Raw genomic sequence first — 20,966 nt, 5'->3', positions numbered from 1 at the left:
GCTAGAAATTCAAATACCAATCAATCCTGGATTTGAACAAGAGCAACTACTGAAATAGGTCAGGATGTCGTTCCGAGCTGATGATAAGAGCACAAAGTCTTTCACCACCTTCAGGGCAAGTGTTGAGCCTGTGCCATGACTGGGCAAGAAAAGAGAAAGTGCCCCTTCCACTCACACATCACATCTACAATGACAGATTATGGTCTGGCGTCTCCCCCAGGGCTCCAGCCTCTTTATAGATTCTCTCGTGTCACAAAAATGGGAAATAAAGCTGTGTTTGCAAATACAAGATTACTAAAATTGCAATTACAAGAATAACCACACTATGTACATAATACATTACATAAAAAAACAATACTATGACTAATGTATAGAATCAAAGAAAAAAACAAAAAAACAAAAAACAGGCAAAATCCAGTCTTTTCAGTAGCAAAATCACAAGACATTTCGCAACGTATTCAAGATAGTCATCCGAATTTGCTGCACTGACCAACAGAAGTTACTTAGTTTGAAAGTGACTTCTGTTTGAACTTCCCTTTATGATTCGCCAGTTACTAATAATAGGCAATGGATTTTTTCATTTACCAAAACTAAATTTAATTAATGTGACCACCACACCTTAAAGGCTTTGTTCACGGTAAGGGATATTTTGACCATGATAAACTATATCAAACCGTATAAGGTGTTTTTGATATTAAACTCATACAATAGGTTTTTGTTAAATATAATGGGAATTCTAGTTTTCTGTATAAATACTTTTTTTTGATAAACTTCTCAATAGGTTTTTTGTCTGTAGCCTTGAAGTTCTCGGAAAGTTTTGGTTTCTCTCAAGGTGGGACAGCTGCAGATAACACCAACTAAGGAGTTTGTTATTGTGTTTTTGGTTATTGGCCCTCACCCATTGATTTAGTCTTTCTGACTGCATAACCTGCAAACCGAAATTACCTTCTTTTCAAGAATAAAAGCTTTTAAAGACACTTTGCTTGTGTTTTTCAATTCTAGCTTCACCATGATTATTATTAAAGTTTATTTTTTCCACGACATCCACCCACAAATGAAAATTCTGTCATTAATTACTCACCCTCATGTCATTCCAAACCCGTAAAAACGTAGAACCTGGAAGCGTCGCACTATGTTTACAACGTGAACAGCGTAGGAGACTGACACAGAGGAGAAATTGTTAATGTGAATGAAGCCGTTATTTATTCTTTACATTTTTTTGCGCACAAAAAGTATTCTCGTCTATTCATAAAAATAAGGTTGTAGTCAGAAACTTTTCAGATTTCATCAAAAATATTGTCATTTTTGCTACGAGGATAAATAAAGTTCTTACGGGTTCGGAATGACACGAGGGTAAGCAATGAATAACAGAATTTCCATTTTTTGGGTAAACTAACCCTTTAAAGGGATAGTTCAACCAAAAATGAAAATTCTATGTTTATTTGCTTCCCCACAGGGCTTCCCAGATGAATGTGTGTTTGTTTCCTCAGTAGAACGCGAATAAAGATTTTTAACTCCAATCGGTTCCTGTGAGGAACCAAACAGAATTTGTCATTTTTTTTACCCGGTGCGAGACCGATCATATTTAATTGATCACCAAAATTGGGCAGTTGAAGACTGGAAAAATGTTGACTGGTCTGATTGGTCTCGATTTCTGTTGAGACATTCAGATGGTAGCGTCAGAATTTGGTGTAAACAGAGTGAGAACATAGATCCATCATGCCTTGTTACCACTGTGCAGGCTGCTGGTGGTGGTGGTGGTGTAATGGTGTGGGGGATGATTTCTTGGCACACTTTAGGCCCCTTAGTGGCAATTGGGCATTGTTTCTGACCTTGTCCATCCCTTTATGACCACCATTTACCCATCCTCTGATGGCTACTTTCAGCAGGATAATGCACCATGTCACAAAGCTTGAATCATTTCAAAATGGTTTTCTTGAGTGAATGAGTTCACTGTACTAAAATGGCCACCACAGTCACCAGATCTCAACCTAATAGAGCATCTTTGGGATGTGGTGGAATGGGAGCTTTGTGCCCTGGATGTGCATCCCACAAATCTCCATCAACTGCAAGATGCTATTCTATCAATATGGGCCAATATTTCTAAAGAATGCTTTCAGCACCTTGTTGAATCATTGCCACGTAGAATTAAAGCAGTTCTGAAGGTGAAAGAGGGTCAAACACAGTATTAGTATGGTGTTCCTAATAATCCTTAGGTATATATATATATGCTCACCTAAGGATATATATATATATATATATATATATATATATATATATATATATATATATATATATATATATATATATATATATATATATATATATATATATATATATATATATATATGCTCCTTTGTGTCTTAAGGCATCAATGTGTTGCCATGAGCCACAGGGTTTAATATGGTTGTCTATGTGTCTTTTATTCTCTTAGTGACTCTCGTAGGAAACACCCCATTGACATACATTATACGAGCAATGGTTAAAGTTACAAATCTTAATTTTTGTTCCACTGAAGAAACAAATACACCTACATCTTGGATGCCATGGGAGTAAGCAGATAAACATAACATTTTTATTTTTGGGTGAATTATCCCTTTAATTAAGATCCATAATTTGTCCTTGCATGTGTTTAAACTCCTGAGTAGAAATGGAACCAAAACCAAGATGTGTTCAGGGGACACCGTCAATTTGTTTCTTTAAAATAATTTTCCAAACTTCAAAAAATCAATCAATTCTGCAGTTTATGAAGATGTTTTGCAATGCCTGCATTTGTTTGCCTGCTAAAAACGTGTAACTGTGGAAACCTATAATATTTGCAAATGGGATGCAAATGTCTGTATTGTGATTTGAGAAGGCCTACTTGTCTTCCATGCTGGTCATTTCATTAAAGAAATCTCCCAAAAATGTACCAATGTGGTTGTTTTGAACTTTGATTTGAACTAAAGTACAAGAGAAGTAATGGCACATGTGCTGGTTTATTTTGTGTCAACTCGAAACAGGAACTGAATCCTATTGTGCAATTCTTGCAGACTCCATTCAAAACGATGCAGATTCAAAGAATCTGAGTCACAAAATAAACCAGACTTAAGGCCTGAAGAATAAAAGCTGCAAACACAAAATTAGTTTATAAAGCGATACATTACAAGTTACAATGAAATGGTATATATATATATATATATATATGGGCTATTCTCACAAAAATGCATATAAATAGTACGAGTGTGCAATGTCGTGGAATGTATACGCCAAAACTCATTTTGGCGTGTCTATGCCACGCTGTTTTCCGCGTGCATATGACACACACTTTATGGCGTATTATACATACGAACCCCCCACCCCACCACCCTAATCCTACCCAAGAGCGTGTCATATACATGCCATAAAGTGCTAATTTGCATTGCTATCTTTTCACAGCCCCCATTTGGCTTATTTAAAGTCTTATTATAAACGCTCACCTCACTGGAGACTCAGTGTAGCAGCAGACCTCCAACCTGAACACCCACGCTAGAAAGAAACATTATTATTCTAGAAGATAAAGCCTCACAGTTACAGACATGGCACATTAAAAACTATTCTGCATGTGCATTATATCTGATTAAATGGCTACTCATGAACTAACTTCTATATATATATATATATATATATATATATATATATATATATATATATATATATATATATATAAAATATACGTGCGTGTTTAATGTGATAAATAGCACGATTAATTTCACGATAATTGTGTGATTAATCACGATAAATGTATATATATATATATATATATATATATATATGTATATATATATATATATATATATATGTATATATATATATATATATATATATATATATATACATACATACATACATACATACATACATACATACATACATACATACATACATACATACATACATACATCCATCCATCCATCCATCCATCCATCCCCCCCACACACCTCTCCCTCCTCATTTTCTCTCTTGAAAGGGCGATTCTTAAATCCACGGCTGCTTCAATATACCTGTGTATATATATCCTAATTAAATTCATAATCAAAGCCTTAATCAATATTTATCTTCCATTATTATTATTAGAATGATTCTTTCCATTATGATTTTGCTTTATGTTTGTTGTTTTCTAAAGTGTCTTTCATTTGATTTATTATATTTTATATTTCCTTTTACTGATCACTTAAGAGTCAAGATGAATATTGCCTGTACCTCTCACTGAGAGAAAGCACGTTATCAACATGCTTTGGAGAAATGTTTTGTTTATAATTAGTTAAGACGTTCTCAACCTTGGAGGAAACCAGTATTCTCTGAAGTGTGTGTGTGCGTGTGTGTGTGTGTACCAGATCTGTGCAGGCCTGCAACGAGACGAGGGAGTGCGGCCTACGAACTCCTTGTGACTTGAAGCTGGCTTCTGCTTTTAAAACCGGAAACTATTCTTAAGTACATTTTTATTTGAATTAATTACTCCTGACTCTTTTCTTCACTACTGGTCCTGGGTCATAAGCTGTTAACCCCTAACATTCTCCATAGCTTGCCAAACAGATAACATCTTTGATAAATTAAATGAGTATTCTGTATTTGGCCTTTACTAAGAAGACAGCTGGGCCCTGACATTAAAAATGTATTGGCCAGGAAACTGCATTTTTTTTTTAGGTCTGTCCAATTTAAAATGTACTGCTTCCTCTGTGTTCATTTAGACAGGCTGTTTAACTTAAGAAGAAAATGTACTCAAAAGCAATCCAATATTTTATACATTTCAACACAAATCTAAATTAATTCATATACAAATCACACATGCTGCATCAGTTGAGTTGACAGGACTTCTTTATTGTTTGAAAGCAGCATTTGCTTACTTTTAACAATTTCCCCCCAATATTGGCATAACTCTAGTCCATTTCCTGTTAGTAGACCATTACATGCTCAAGTACAAAAACCATTACCCAACTGCTTGAGCCAAGAAGATTGACATGATAGGACACATTTACAGCTTAGTGGAATACGACGTACTTAAGTACCTAAGATCCAAGCTCCCGTGAGCTTCATCTTCATCAAGTTGAGGTAAGCTCAGTTTTTTAGCAGGGCACACACCCTCATATGGCTCAAAGGGCAAAACTTAAAATACATAATAGTTTGTGAGTTTCTCAGAGAAAATCATGTTCAAATACCAATTACATATCACAGTCGTGCATGCCTACTTACAAACTATGACCTCACTCATTCACAATACTAAACAGCACAAAAAGTTGGAAAAAAATTAAATAAAATTATTAGCTCTAGCATTTAACACTTTCTTCAGCTTCATGTATGCGGAAGATGTGGTTTTCTGCCAATTAAGCAGTAATGTACGTTGGTCCTTGTATAACCGCATGCTAAGATTATTCAAAACTTCCATCCAGAAACTGCATACATCTTTCTGTATTGTTACACATCATCAGCCTTGACTGAAAACAACAACAACAACAAAACATTTTGTTAGGTTAAGTTTGAGTTTGGGGGATAAAATAAATGATCCTTAGACTCAATTAAAAAATAATGTCCTTAGCCTTTTTTTTAACACTGATAAAGGCACTCATTGGCTTAAAGTGTGAAAATATGGTAATGGTAATATTTTAATACTCAAATGAGGGCACACATTTCCGTTGCTATCAGGGCAAATCTCGAGAAACCAGTTAAGAACACTCCTAGGTCACAGTTCAACCCAGAATATATATATATAAAAAAAAGCATTTATGACCATCAACACTTCTGGAATTAAGCATTTAAGCAGCATTATTTGTCAAACTACCTTATATGTCACACTACTGTCATAATATTCAGAAAACTGACTGTAGAAATAGATAACACAGCAACAGTTTGAAGAAAATCTTTCAAAGCAAGTTAGTTAAACTGTTGATATGTTTATAGCTAGCTATCTGAATGCTAACACGCGTGCTTTAGATGGCAGAAACATTTAAAGGCAAATCCATAGTTCCCTCAGAGAGAGAGAGAGAGAGAGAGAGAGAGAGAGAGAGAGAGAGAGAGAGAGAGAGAGAGAGAGAGAGAGAGAGAGAGAGAGAGAGAGAGAGAGAGAGAGAGAGAGAGAGAGAGAGAGAGAGAGAGAGAGAGTCATCATTTATGCAACTTCATGTAATACCAAACCCATAAGACAAACCTGAGAAATTTCTGCCTCTTCATTGAAAAGTCTAAAACTAGTCCAAATTACACCAAAACTTGTTTCAAAACGTTCATACGAGAACCAATGAGGTTTGTTCTCGGGTGTCAAGAGAGTACCATTGCATTTCCATTCATCATATTTGCCGTGTTCTAAGCAAACAAAGCAGAATGTATCATAAATAAATCCTGCCTCTTTATCTCTCAATCTCTATGAATTTTTTGAAGCCTCGAATTTTGGCTGAATGGACTCTCAGTGGAGGGAATCTCCCAAGTTTCAGGAAATCTCTCAGTATTCATTAAAATCTTTCGTGTTTCGAAGATGAACGAAAGTCTTAGGGGTAATTGTAATTAATTAAAGAATTTCATTTTTGGTTACTGAGGTTTCTGGCTTTATACATTATAGTGCATTTTTCCTACAACTCTCATTCAGTGATGGTATATTAAGACTAAGCTGGAGTGCATGTGTTACAGCTAGCACCTACAAGATTTAAACCTAATTCCCTGTGTGCAGTTTAACACACACACACAACACACACACCTAATAATAAGTCAAGGAAACAAGTTACTGGGCAGATCGTGGCTGCCTTTACATTCAGAGAACCCATGATTCTTGTGAAAAAAAGTAACACAACTGGTGATAAGAGTATTTACATGTTCCAAACCAGGTGTCCAGCACCGTAGCTCTTTAGCAGGCAAAAACAAATGTTTATCGTATGATTGGTGCCCCTTCAACCACATCACAATGGCTCATTCCACCACTGCTCAACATCAAATGATCCTCAAACACGTACAAATAACACAAATAATTATATATGCTGCCATAGGACTCACCCAAACAGGCTATCACACTTATTTATACTTATACCCTTCTTCTATGGAATTTGGGCCTCAACATGTCTATCATCCGCTTTTCTGGAAGTCCTCAAACTGGAAAGTCATGGGTTGAGAGACCACGTCCAATCTAAACATGTCAAAACTCTGCGTCGGGTTTCACGACAAACCTAGACTGACAAGATGTCGCTCATAATAAAATAAATAACATACTCCCAATAATACATAAACCTCAGCCTTCACTTTAAACCGGTATCAAATGTATTAAACCGGTTTATTTTAAACGGTGGCTGTACAGTGTTTACATTCAATGCCCATTTCCCTTTTACAGGCTCAGCCTGTTTACACTGATGTATATATAATCAAAACGCCGCGAGAACGATTTTCACATAATTCCTTTTCCCACTTCCTCAAAACAACAAAAGAATCAGTGTTCAGGACAAAACGAACAAAAGTATACCAAACGATTGAAGCATTGCTCTCCTTTTCTGATTTCCCATTAAAAGTTCTTAAGACATTGTTTAAAGCAGCCACTTTCCTAATCTATCTTTACATTAAGTGAACAGATAGCCCCTAGTTTCAAGGGTCCAACTGCTGGTAGCAGTTCAAATAGGTCACATGACACCTGAGTCCCCCATCGTACCTCTACAGAAAGACACAACAAGCTTCCAGTGAGCGCATACATGAGGATGGGTACACATGCAAGTCTTTTTCAACAGTCTCTTGGCAACAAGAGGGTAGGGTGTTGGTAGCAGTTGAGGGTCAAGCATATAGACACCAAAGAGAGGCCCAGCTTTGGGGGTAGGGCATCACCTCACAGCCCACAGTATTCTCATGCTAATCACAGGATGGCCTGTTTCCTGTGGGGATAAACCGGGTTGCCCCTGGCAACACTTATTTCTCCCTTTTCAGCCCCTGCCCCTCTTTCGCACAATAGCCGACCCGCATGCGCAGCGTTCCGCTCTTGTGCAAGTGCCAGAGTTGCAGGAACTCCTCAGGCATGGCATGAAATCTCGAGGATGGGAGAATGTTGTCATAATAGTGGTGGCTGACCGGTCGCTCATTTAGCCCCACCGAAAAAGGCCAAAATCCATAAGCGGTCACCTCTTCACACAAGCCGAGGGCAAGGCTCACCAGGAACAACCCCGTGGACAGCCGTTTGCCATGGACACCGTGGTTCTTCCAGAATCGTCCGACATTTTTAAGGAAGTCTGGATTAGCGAAGAGTACCGTCTGGTCGGAGGCGGAGTCTGCGAGGGCGTGGTACGCCCGCAGGGAGGGGTCAGTGCCGGGCTTCATTGAGAATGCTGGTATGTAGATGTAGCTGGAACCGTATGCCTTCATGCTCTCAACGAAGGACTTGCGGGACCAAAGCAGGTTCTGAAAGCTGATGGGGAAAAAGAGGAAGGATAAAATAAGCAACAGGACATAATGACTTTGTGTAAACATACATGCCACTTGGTAAAGCCGTGGCGTGTTGTCTGTAACGCATTTTGAGCTATCCGCGTGTATGTCTACGCCGAAACGAACCATCATCCCCGCATGCGATTCCGTGAATGTCTGTGCCGTGTGATTCTGCGTGAATGTCTATGTCGAAACTAACCATTGTGTGTGTGTGTGTCCACATATTTAAATGGATTTATTAACATACTAAATTATGTTTTTTTGAAAATGTAAAAATGCAGAATGTTTCTTGTGACGGGTGTGTGTGGGCATGTTTTTGTGAAATATGAGGACACAAATGTGTATAATGACATGGGTATTACAAGGAGAGGGTGAAATATGAGGACACTGGCCATGTCCCCATTTTTCAAAATGCTTATAAATCATAAAGCATAAGTTTTTTTGAGAAAGTAAAAATGAGAAAGTAAAAATGTTTCCTGTGATTGGTAGGTTTAGGGGCAGGGGCAGTGTAGGGAGATAGAAAAATAAGGTTTGTACATTATAAAAACCATTGCGCCTATGAAAAGTCCCCACAATTCACAAAAACACAACATGCATTTGTGTGTGTGTGTTTTTAAATTCACACGCAATCACAAGGTAATTTAAGTCAATGGAGGCTAAACATCGTTAAAAAACACGCTAAAAAGTGATTATAGCACCCCGAAATGGCATACGAATTGGCGTATCATACATACGTCATTACATGAGATCAGTCTGAAATAAGTCAAAATATCCATAGGATACAGGATAGTAATAAGATAAAAGGATTCGAATATATGATACTATTTTTCCCATTGCTAAGTAGATGCCATTTTTGTAATGTCCCTGGCAGTGTTTCATGTTTAAAACAGAATTGTATAAATTGGTTCATACTGTGGCCACAATGGATGTAATGAATTCGGTGATGTTACACAGAAATAAAACATTTAATTCAATTCATGTTGACCCCTTGATGTAATCTAACTGTCAGTTCACGAGCCATGGCTAACTTTAGCTCTTTATTTATATTGTCTCTTGTTAGACATCCTGTCATTTCCTTGGCACTGAGTGAATAATAAAGTTAGAATAAATTAAGTGCCTGATCTTGTTTCTGAATAGCCCCTTTCACACAGCAATCCCAGTGTGAAACACCACTACAAATGTCATTGTCTTCATTCGCCCACATGAGGAGAAGCGCTTTAGTTTCACCATCTGCTCAATTTGAAAACATTTTTGACCGGCGTAAGGGAATGATCAAACAGAACACGTTTTTGCTCTTAAAAACACAGGACATAATAGTATCCAACTGCAGAGCCGCAACGCTGATGAAGGGAAAAGGAGGCAGGGTCTGCTGGAAGTTTCTAGTAGGCCTAGTAAGACATTGATTAGCTGGTTCAGCTGTGCTTCATTAAGGTTGGAGCTAACCTCTGCAGGACAGTGGCCCTCCAGGAGCAGGATTGGACACCCCTGATCTAGTGTGTATTTAAATAGAACAACTATTAAAGAGCTGACTGAACAGTGAGGAGTAATCACGTCATCTCAATAAGAGACTTATGATTGGCCCAAAGCAGACTTCTTACGTCAGTTCATTCTGACTTCGTATGTGATTATACCGGTAATCTTTATACTGCGTTCACAAAGAGCACATTACCGGTAAATTACTGGTAATAATTAGGGATGGGCATTTTTGTCAATTTTTCATTTCGATCATCGATAGGTCTCAAAAACGAGAAAATGATTAACTGTGGGCGGGGCTTGTGCGGGGGGCGGGGCGCCTCCGTCATGGAGATATGAAACTATTTTAAGACTGTTAAAAAAAATGTATGCTGACAAAAACATAAGATGTCTATGCAAATATGAACATCTGACTATAAAAAAAATAACTTAGATTATGATGCATAAATGTCTTTGAAAAAGAAACTAAATAACGGTCTCAAATAACCCAGTCAATGATCGGGCATTGTGTTTGAGCTGAAACTGTGAATACACCACCCCGCAGAGCTTTGCTAGAGAATTAATTAACTCAGTCAAACGCATCCTATGAGATTAATCAGATATATACCTATTACAATTTACATCTGCCCAAAAGGACGCAAATGCGCACGTGGACTTGGCCATGCTAGAGTTTTACAGGCTTGAAAACGAAACTCATTTTGAATGCGGTCTTCCCTTAATGACAACGCTACAGCATCACTGCGCGTTTTCAAATCCATGAGAAACAACTTTAAAACAGATCTACTGTTAAAAAATGAGTAACACTGCTGCATCATAAATATCATCAATGATTTTGAAAAAGAAATAGCCTACCTAAAAATAATATGACCGTCTTAAATAACCCAGAGTCGATAATGTCGGGCTGTTCACTTTTGAGCTGAAGCTGAAGAGAATGAACACCAGCTGAAATAACGGCAGCGCTTTGCTAGCTGGTTATTAAACTCAACCAAACGTCGTCCTATATGAGATTATTTTGATATAGACAACATATAATCAAGTATTAAGCAAGTAATCTTACAACTTGCATCTGTGGAAAAGGACGCGGATACGCAGATGAACTCTGACTCTCGCTGTGGATTTCCTTTAACAGTGCGCGCTGATCCACGGGGAACTAAAGCACGGAGAATACAACATTATATGACAATCATGTTCTCATTGTAATGCTGTGTATGTGACAGATTGCTGCCGCACATCTTGCGCTGTATTTCATGATCTTTCACAGTGCTTGAGGCATCACTGCGCTCAATGCACAGTGCTTTATTTTGCGGTCTGGAAGGCGTGCTGTCTAATGCTAACCAATCAGACCTCAGTTACCGTCCAAAATGCCGCAATAACCAATCCAAGAAATATATACAAATATATTTTTTAAAGTCAGGGTGATCATTCGTTTTCATGATCGATCGCCGTGTTCACGTTCGAGCACTCGAGTACTCGACCACTGTTGCCCATCCCAAGTAATAATGTTACAACTTCCCTTATTGGTAAATTGGCAGAACCAATTTACTTGTGTTTTAAAAAAAAGGTCCTGTTCATAAATGATCTCTTACTAGTAAGTACCAGTAAAGACTGTATGTGTGAAAGGGGCTAATGTCTGATGTATTTTATGAACACTTGCATTACAACTAGGGCTGCTTGATTATGGCAAAAATCATAATCACGATTATTTTGGTTCAATATTAAACTCACGATTATTGGTGACACCTGGAACCTCTGGTTTGTTGTGCTTTGTAGCATTTTGTGCAACATTTTGTGCTTATATATTAATATGACTAATAAAATTATTTATTATCTCTAAATACAAATATTTAACAAAACAAATATTAATATTACAGTAACATTCATTGTTAAAAATTAAAAATGAGTATTATAAATATTATTACTATTATTATTATATTTATATTTTACAAAATTATTTTACTGCAGGGTTAACATGCAGGCAACCTATAACTATAAATCATAGAAATATAAAGGATTTATTATAACATTTTATTTTATTATAAAAATATGTGGTAATTTTTTTTGTTGTTGTCAGGAGTATATAAGTGAGAATATAAGGAGAATATAAGTGACCTCATCAACACAAGCATATTAATAAAAAACTATTATAAATAAATAATACAATTGAACATGTATGACTGACCATGGTACTAACATCAATGCACTTGAGACTGGGGATCTCCTGCCAGCTAATGCAAGTAGTAAAAGGGATAATCCACTAAAAAAGGTCAATACCCATCCCTCAAGACATTTAGTCGGCTGTCTAGAGAACTGCGAGCCCTTTTCAGACCATTCTTCCACGTTTTCCGTGCTGTTTGCCGCATACTATTAACTACCCCAGAGACCACAAATAGCTATCGGCTGTTTCACACAGGAGGATTATGAACTCTGCCAGACAACAGAACGCATTGTAATTGTAAAAAAAGTTGAACAAGACATAGGAAAGATAAAATAAAAAAAAAAAACATGGTATGATAGAGTGAGAGAAGCATTATTTTACTGACACAAGTACAGTTTTGCAGGTGGACAAAGACAAAATAAAAGCACAGAGTCTACTCATTTTAACCGACGCTTGACTCAAAAGATGAATAAATGGATTCCCATTAGTGATGTCAAAAGTATAGACACACTATTAATGCTAAAATAATAATCATAATAATAACAAAAGCTAACAATTTCAATAAAACAAATTATTTAAATCATTTTGATTAAATTCAGTAGCGCTGTCACTAAAGTAAATCCAGCTGCACAAAAATATTGGTGTGCACCTATTCCAAAAACTATGGTATTCTCCAGGAAGAGCAGAAAGGTGCCACTTTGGAATCTAAATCATTATGTGCGTTTTCATGGAGCACTGTAATCGGTTTAAAAGTCCAATCCGAATGAAATTGCTCCATATAAACGCCTCAATTGGAACAAAAACGCCCAAACTGAATGAAATTATAATCGGTTTGAGACAGGTGGGATAAACCTTTTCATGAACCGATCAAATGAAAGATTTCACCATGTAAATGACCTGACACGATTACTTTTGAGTTTACATGATGTGATGCGTCTCCACAACTGAAGAGCGTGCAACGCGCTCTCACCAGGCACATGTTGGCAAGAGAGGGAAGTTCATTTTTCTGAGAGGTAAACTTTTTTATTTCTACCATTTTTTTTTTTTTTTTTAAAGAAAAAGTCGGCACATGTAAACCTCAGATCGGTTTAGATAACGTCTCATGTGAACAGTCCTATGATTCTAATGGGAATGACAAAATGGCATGCATGTAAACGTGGCAAAATTGGTAACACTGTTATTGGTATCCAGTTGGTATTGCGATTAAATAAAATATGATCAGTGAATCCGTCATATCAACCCCACAAAAATAAAATAAAATGAATAATACCATAAGGCGACATACCTCTTTTCAATAATGCTAGGATTGGCGCTCACCAGGTGTGTTCTGGTACCAACATCAGCGGTGTACTCTTTGGACAGAGGAGGAAGGTTACATCTAGAGGTAGAGGAGATGAAGAGAGATGGAAGAAAAAGTGTTGTTGTTAAATGTCTCAATTAAATACATTAGTAAATCAATACCCCATGATCTTATTGTGTGAGATTCCTCAGTGCATGTTAGATTCTTAAATTTCTGCTGTTGTGGTCAAAAAAACAACAACATTGGTCTGGAAGGACATGAGCATCTAAATAATAATTTACTTTTTTTCCCCCAACATAACTAAAACAGCCAGATCTTGATTTGATGATGTCTGTTCTACAACAGGTAAGCTCCAAGCGTCAACCTCACGCGGTCTCTCTTGAAGTAATTTAAACTGCAATTCCTTGACTGGCATTCAGATCATCTTTCCTCATTGCTTTGCAGACGTGTATACTGTAAATCAGGCTTGTACAAAATTCAGATTTTCAGAATTGGATTTAATTTAAGTTGACTTTTAAATAAAGTTAGAAATTAGAGTATAGAAATGACCTGTTTATATTTGACAGACTGTATGCTGCTAGAAAAGCACAATTAGAAACAATCTTGTTATTGCACTACTAGAATTGGCAAAGTTATTGCTTAATGAACAGAGCAACGTGCTTCATAATAATAATAATAATAATAATACTTGCAGTCATTCACATCACACAACCTAACCCTAAGCTCTACTCTTCTTCACAATGGTCACGGTCAAAACGTCAACATAACAGAAACTCTTTAAAATGTCAAACATGACCGAACATTAAACATTAACAGATGTTTCCCTTCACTCAAAAACACACTAAATAACACTTCATTTCAATTCTCCATTTCCAGCCATATGCAAAATTAAATATAATTCCACTAGGAGATGAGGTTTAGAACCCAAACATAATTAATTTAATTAACAAAACTCATAAACATAAAACAAAAACTTGGCTTTGACAAAACAATAGCTTCACTTGAAAACCATGACGACGACTCACCAACTGTGGGTTACACTTAACAATAACAGACAAAGACACATGGCACACATGAGGGCTTAAATACACAGACTAATGACTGGACAAGGGACGCCGTGAACAATGATCAAACAATGAACCAATGACATGACAGAACACAAGACGAGGGAGCACACGGCAGGATCACATGATGAACCAGGAAGTGCATGACAAAACGTGACTGTGAACATGGCTGGGGGTATTGAGCCCTGTCAATGGTGAGTTTCCAGACCAAACATCTTGATGTGGGTCTGGCTTGTCAGGCTAGGTTGTTGCCCTTGTTTGTTTCGTTGCTCTATTGCTCTCCCCTTTTTGTAAGTCGCTTTGGATAAAAGCGGCTGCTAAATGATTAAATGAATTTCTTTGAATTTTTATTGAATTTCAATTCTACTTCCATTAATTCAAATTCAAATTGTAATTCTAGATCCTGTTTTTGGCATCAATTCAAATTCAAGAATTGAATTGGAATTCAGGAGTCATTCTCAATTCAATTCTGAATTGTGCACAAGCCTGATATACACAACCTTCTGTGGAGATAATGTTCACTCCAATGTCCAATGTTCAGCTTCAATCTCTGCATGCCCTTCAAGCATCCTGGCCTGGATATAGAAAAGTCACCTCCAGCTCAACCTTGCTCAACCACGGTAGCCGACCACCACATCACTGTTCAATTGGATTCACCAACACAAAGGTAAGGAATCTCCATTGGCCAGCCTCCCAAATAGCACATACAAGCCCTTGCAAAGATCCAGAACATGGCAGTGCCTCTAGTCTCTTGGTCTCACTCCACTATCTATCTGTAGCAGCCTAATCCAAATTCAAGGATTTGATTCTGGCCTTAAGGACTGGAAATTGAGCCTCCTACCTCAATCCTTTGTTCCCTCCTGCACAAAACATTCCTTTACAATGAAGCACACTCTTTAGATGAAACGAACTCCCTACCGTCACCCAATTTGATAAAACCATCACTAGTTTCAAGAAAAAGTTAGTCATACCTTTTCTGCAACCATACCCATAAACAAAGGCGCTTACTATTTTAAAAGAGTACTCCCTTTCTGCATTTTACCTTTGCTCTTGCTTGTGTACTGATAACATAACTCGACAGTATGTTCTGCAAATATTGTTGGATAAATATGTAATATATACCATATCATTTTATGGTATCTGACACACTCAGCCAGCCCAGAATAAGCAAATATTATCATCTTATCACCTCATGATAAAGTCAGCTTGGTCAATTTCGTTTCCACATCCACTGTGTTTTAGGACCCCTCCATTGCCCACGACAGAACACTTCTTTAGAGGAAGATGCAATGGCGTATCCTAGCAACACAAAAACAGTGGGAGTTACACAAGTGGGTCAAAGAATAAAGAGAGACACACACTCACGAGTGTGCGCGCACACACACACATTACATTTCCATTTGTTTGATGAATACATATTTAAATCAATGATACTTCAATATTCATTTGCTTCAAAGAGTGGTGAACCTTTAAGTAAAACTGAATCGATGCAAATGAATCTTTTCATCAAAGGCCAGCATTTTCATCTCACACATGCATAATTAAACACTCATCATCAGACATTTCCTTTTAAATTAGTTGTAGATTTAAACCAAGAACAATCCTACAAATCAAAACGATTCCTACGTTTTCTGATGACAAATTGGTTGTGCTTGCCCTTTGGTTATTAGTGTATTTCCAAGTGGTTGCTAGGGTTTTCTGGGTAGTTTCTAGGGTATTGCTTGGAGGTTTCTTATTGGCTCAAGCCAAAAGAGCTTATAAAAACACCGCATCTGTAGTGTCTGCCATTGTTGTTTCACGGGCTATGTGACGTCAGAGCGCCTAGCTGAGAGTACATCGAGGGCGGGAAGTCACGGGTTTGACTGCTGTTCCAATGCACTTTCACGGGTAGAAGGTTAGTAAAACACGGGTTACGGGTTGCCTGGAACTCCCGAAATAAAAATGCAAGTAGCATTTAAAAAACTTCTACGTGTGTACCGAACCAAACTGAACAACAATGAGAGATACATCTCTGAGGCATGTTTAAATATAAAATATGAGATGTAGGCATATCTTTCGTCTGTATCTGCTACGATCCATTCCTGACTCGTGTTACCAGATATTGCAAGCAAATGATCCAACAAGAAGAAGCCCACAAAATAAATTAAATACTCTGAGATTGTGCTTCGTACACACATGGAACAATAATTTAGGGGACTCCCTCCCCCAATGTTGTCACTCCTGTAACTTTGTAGTGTGTACGAGTCAACTAATGACTGTGGGCTCCGAGACAGTGTAGGAGGAAAATTGCGACTGAAAGACGGCACGGTGCCCAGTACAGGACAAATAGGACCCATGCGGGTGTCTCTCCAATGCCTGTTTATTTTTAGAAGGCAGAGCGCAGCGCTGAGCCTCATGGGCAGAGTGGGGGTGGAAAGAAAAAAAATCTGGACCAACTGCTTCTCCTCCACTTCCACACTCATAAATAGATTTTATAACCAAAAAAAACCCTTCTAGACATTAATATGTGTTAATTCAGGTTACTGTTAGAAGCAACATGGGATTTTTGATTCAAAACACTATGAGTAGAAGTGTGCCAGTAGGGTTACTTTTCTAAGCTAATCATTTTTTGGGGCTCACTGACTACTATGAAAGACAGTACCTGAACAAATAATGGGTATGTTTCATTGGTGACCGTGTGGTAATGGTAGATCTCTCCATCATACCACAAGACTTTGCCTATTGGCGAGTTCTCCTTAGTAACAGCAAACATCCTCTTTGGATCGCAGCATTCTGTCAGCAGCTTCCTGCCAAACAAGAAAAAAAAAAGTGACAAACAGAAGTAACAACAGAAAATGGGCTTTCTAATTAAATGAGAACAATTCAGTCTTTTATTCAGCAAAAAATTGCTTTGCAATTACACAAACTGCATTTGACGACAAAATTGAAAGCAAGCATAAATGGAAAGCATGTAAGCAAAAGACTATTCGAATAAATAATTTGTATATAATTACATATAATTATAATTTGAACAAAAATACTGTAATGCCTCGAGGCGTTGTACTTTTAGTTTGTCTAATGGCGTTTCAAAGTTTTTCTACTGTAAATAGCAAAACATGAAATATATAATTGAGAATTTGGAGGGAAAATGTGGTTAATTGTTATGAAAATAAATGCCATAATATGAAAAACCCTAACAATCATAAACTAGGCTTTGCTTTCTTTGTAAAATATAACCTATTATGCCCCTTTTTACAAGATGTAATACAGAGTCCCTAGAATGTGTTTGTAAAGTTTCTGCTCAAAACACCCCAAAGATCATTTATTATACCATGTTATAAATGTGTATGTTTTATAGTTTTTTAAATGCAAATAAGCAGCTCCAGGAGAGGGCAGAGCATGTAAAGAGTGTGCCTCAAATACTCTCCCAAAAGAGTTTTGATTGTCATATCTATCATGGTCATGCTCACTTTACTAGGCAGTTCATCATCATCATCATGATCGTTTATTATCTGCATGCATAGATAATAAATACTTTAATATCTGCAGCCATATCAGTTTAATCTTCTAATACATGGTTTTCTATAGATACACACACGAATCAAGTACACAGAAAGCTCACATGGCACATCCCGTTATTATTAAACAAAGTTATTTTTTTCCACATCTTATTGCACATACAATGTCAAAAAGTTCAGATAAACACAGTCTGTGAACATAAACAGAAAGCAAAGAAATTGCATGTGTATATTAGGTCTGTGTTTTAAAGTGAAAACCGCATAATATACAGTACTGCTAAATATGCTCTTAATATAAACAGTGTACAGCTCGCTGAGGGCGTGGCCAATGCTAATAGGAAAGAAATAGTGGGCGGGGCCTGAACATCTGTGACACAAATGCTGGAATCGGCTTCTAATGCCGCTTTCACATGCTGTCGGAAATTTGATAAATCTTACTTCTGAAGTTGTGATTAAGAGCTCATCACATTCAAATGTTGAAATGAGAGGGCGTTCATGTGCAATTTTTATCTAGGAAACTCGTATTTACGATAATGGACGTAACCGACACTGATTTACGGGGATTTAAAAAATGGAGTAGGTAGATTTTTACTATTACAGGACAGTTGCGTATAGGCTGCACACTGACACAAATTTTGTAATTTCAAACACCTTGCAAATGTGAATGTTTTATAATAGGTCCCCCTTTAATATACCAATCATGAGATTCACCCAACAGACTCAACCCCTTTATGACGTCAGCCTTTATTGGGGTTCAGAGCGGGGACAGAGCGTTTCGAACGAAATCTGCCTCTGCGCATGCGCGTTCTCTTAATAGGTTTATCGGGTTTGGTGGTGGTGTCTGCCCTGCACACAAATCTCGCATATCAGCATGAGAGCCTGGTTAAATAGACGAGATACTGACTGCGACCAAGTCCATTCATTTAATTACAGTTAGAGACTTCGGAGAGTGCCATTTAACATCGCATGGCCTCGCACAATCTCACATTCATTGAATGAATACATGTGATATTAAACGAATGGAAATACCTGTACATATCTACCCCCGTTTGGTTTCTGCTCCATGTTTGTCCCTGCCGCAGAACCTCATCCACCATTTCCTTGTCGCTGGGTATCCTGTACACGGGGAAAATATAGAGCCACAACAACGCCAGCACACCCAAAGTGGCCCATATATATTTGCTCCTGTGACATCTCAAAGACAACATTCCGCCGGTCTGATCAGACAAACGCCTAGCTCAAAAACACGTGCTCACCACCGACAGGTTTATTTTGGTGCCACTGCCATTAGGAGCAAAAAGCCGCTTGAATACCGTTATCCTGCTATTCCCATAACGCGGCGAACCAGCAGTGGTGCATCAGTGTCAGATTTTCATGCATGCATGCATTAGATTCCTCCTCCTTCCAGGCTGATTTGCTGATGGAAGAGCTCACAATCACGGGCTGGATGAGGTGGATGCGGGCGAATCGCCTTCATCGGTTTCGTCTGGCCAAGCAGTTGGAATCTCAAGGGTTTTTATACGGGACCATATCTTCTCCCCCCATCACTTCTAATGAAAACCGTCTTGAACTCTCCAAAATCTGATCCCTGCGCTATCCGGCTTCATACCTCCTTTACCACCGCCTCACGACCTTTTTCTCTGTCCCGCTATGCAAATTCATTTTTAAGGCCTTCCCTCTCAACCTGGCCGTCTCGGATGTAATGTTCCGAAAAAGCGAAAGACAAAGCTCAGTTTGTTGCGAGTGCTTTAGCACGCATCATTGCCCCCATTATTTGTTATGGTGCTGCCCCCTTCTGGCTAATCCAGTCACATGACAACGGATAGCGTATTTACCGCGCTGTTTAGTAATTTGCCTACTGTAAACAATAGTAGCCTATAAAACATGCTTCATTGTTGTCAAATATCTTAACTTTTGTTTAACATATTTTGTGGTTTATCCATGTTGGTAGTTCAATTAGGCCTAAATAATGATTTAAAATGGACCAGTTCAAAATAACAGCTAGCGGGGCACTACACTTTTCAGTTTGTGAAAATCCATTCAGGGTTCCAGGGTTCAGGGTTAATCTTTTCCTACATTAATTTCCAACATCAAGCCAACGGTTTTGTTTAATACAGATTTCCCCTGAAAGAATGGAAGCAGTGAATGGTCAGCATCATAGCTCAGCTGCATGCTTGGTCCATATGGTGCAGAGTTTATAGCACATTATGGGCTGACTTGCAGTACAAAGTGACAACATGCCCCATTGTTACATTGTAACATGGCCTTATGACAGGTTAAAATGTTAATCTAATACAAGAAAAAAAAAATGGACCCACTTTATATTAGGTGACTTTAACTATGTACTAACATTGTAACTAATCATTTGATGCAATGCCCTTATTGTGTACACTTGTTTTTTTTTTTTTCATTTTAATTATATTTTCAAAATGACCAGCATGTAATTACATCTGTAATCAATTTCTGTAGTTACTTGTAATTACACTTTTGACATTTCCCTTACATCTAACCCTACCCTTAAACTGACCCACACCACCACACTTGTCCCTAACTTTACCTGTATACCACATCAATATCAGCAAAAGTGTTTTGCAATATAATATGAACATAAGTACAGTGTACTTACTTTTTGATGTAAGTACATACACTGTACAATTTTGTTTTAGAAAAAAAAAAGTTACCTGGTTGCCCTTAAATTTTAAATTCATTGAAATTAAAATTTTGAGTTAATACACTGAACATTTTTGAGTTTCAACAACCTTTATTAAAATATTATTAAAAGATTTTGTAAGCATATTGGGTAATTGTGTGTGTTTTATTTCTGATGACGCAGTGAAACAGCGAAATAGTGCTGTTTTCATGATTTATCAAATTTTTTATGTGGTTCAGATACAAACATATTTTGAGTTTCTATTTATTAAACAAATTTCCTTCATTGTATCAACTCAAATTTTTTATTTCAATGAACTCAAAATTAAGACAAATAGGTTACTTACTTTTTTAAAGTTAAACCAAAAAAATTTTATATATAAATATATATATATATATATATATATATATATATATATATATATATA

General features: G+C 37.4%; 1 protein-coding gene across 1 annotated transcript; it reads right to left on the bottom strand.

Moving 5' to 3' along the window:
• Positions 1-4,818: 4,818 nt before the first annotated feature.
• st8sia1 (ST8 alpha-N-acetyl-neuraminide alpha-2,8-sialyltransferase 1) lies at positions 4,819-19,651 on the bottom strand. The gene is made up of 5 exons (XM_067427136.1): positions 18,919-19,651; positions 17,034-17,178; positions 15,582-15,691; positions 13,314-13,406; positions 4,819-8,383 (listed from the first exon to the last, which is right to left on the bottom strand). Exons 1-5 carry the CDS (start codon positions 19,095-19,097, stop codon positions 7,891-7,893), a joined length of 1,020 nt encoding a protein of 339 aa, XP_067283237.1. The 5' UTR covers positions 19,098-19,651; the 3' UTR covers positions 4,819-7,890.
• Positions 19,652-20,966: the final 1,315 nt, after the last annotated feature.

This window comes from Pseudorasbora parva, chromosome 20 (genome assembly GCF_024679245.1).
Source record: "Pseudorasbora parva isolate DD20220531a chromosome 20, ASM2467924v1, whole genome shotgun sequence".
NCBI classification, from domain to species: domain Eukaryota; kingdom Metazoa; phylum Chordata; class Actinopteri; order Cypriniformes; family Gobionidae; genus Pseudorasbora; species Pseudorasbora parva.
Note: the sequence above shows the minus strand (reverse complement) of the source record. Positions and strands in the feature narration are given on the sequence as shown.

Excerpts from the sequence above, each read along its gene's own strand:
- st8sia1 (XM_067427136.1), bottom strand. The coding sequence starts at position 19,097 with ATGTTGTCTTTGAGATGTCACAGGAGCAAATATATATGGGCCACTTTG. Across the intron at positions 13,407-15,581 it reads CAAGCTGACTTTATCATGAG|ATGTAACCTTCCTCCTCTGT; the intron begins GTGATAAGATGA and ends CTCTACCTCTAG. Across the intron at positions 8,384-13,313 it reads CCTAGCATTATTGAAAAGAG|CTTTCAGAACCTGCTTTGGT; the intron begins GTATGTCGCCTT and ends TTTCCCCATCAG.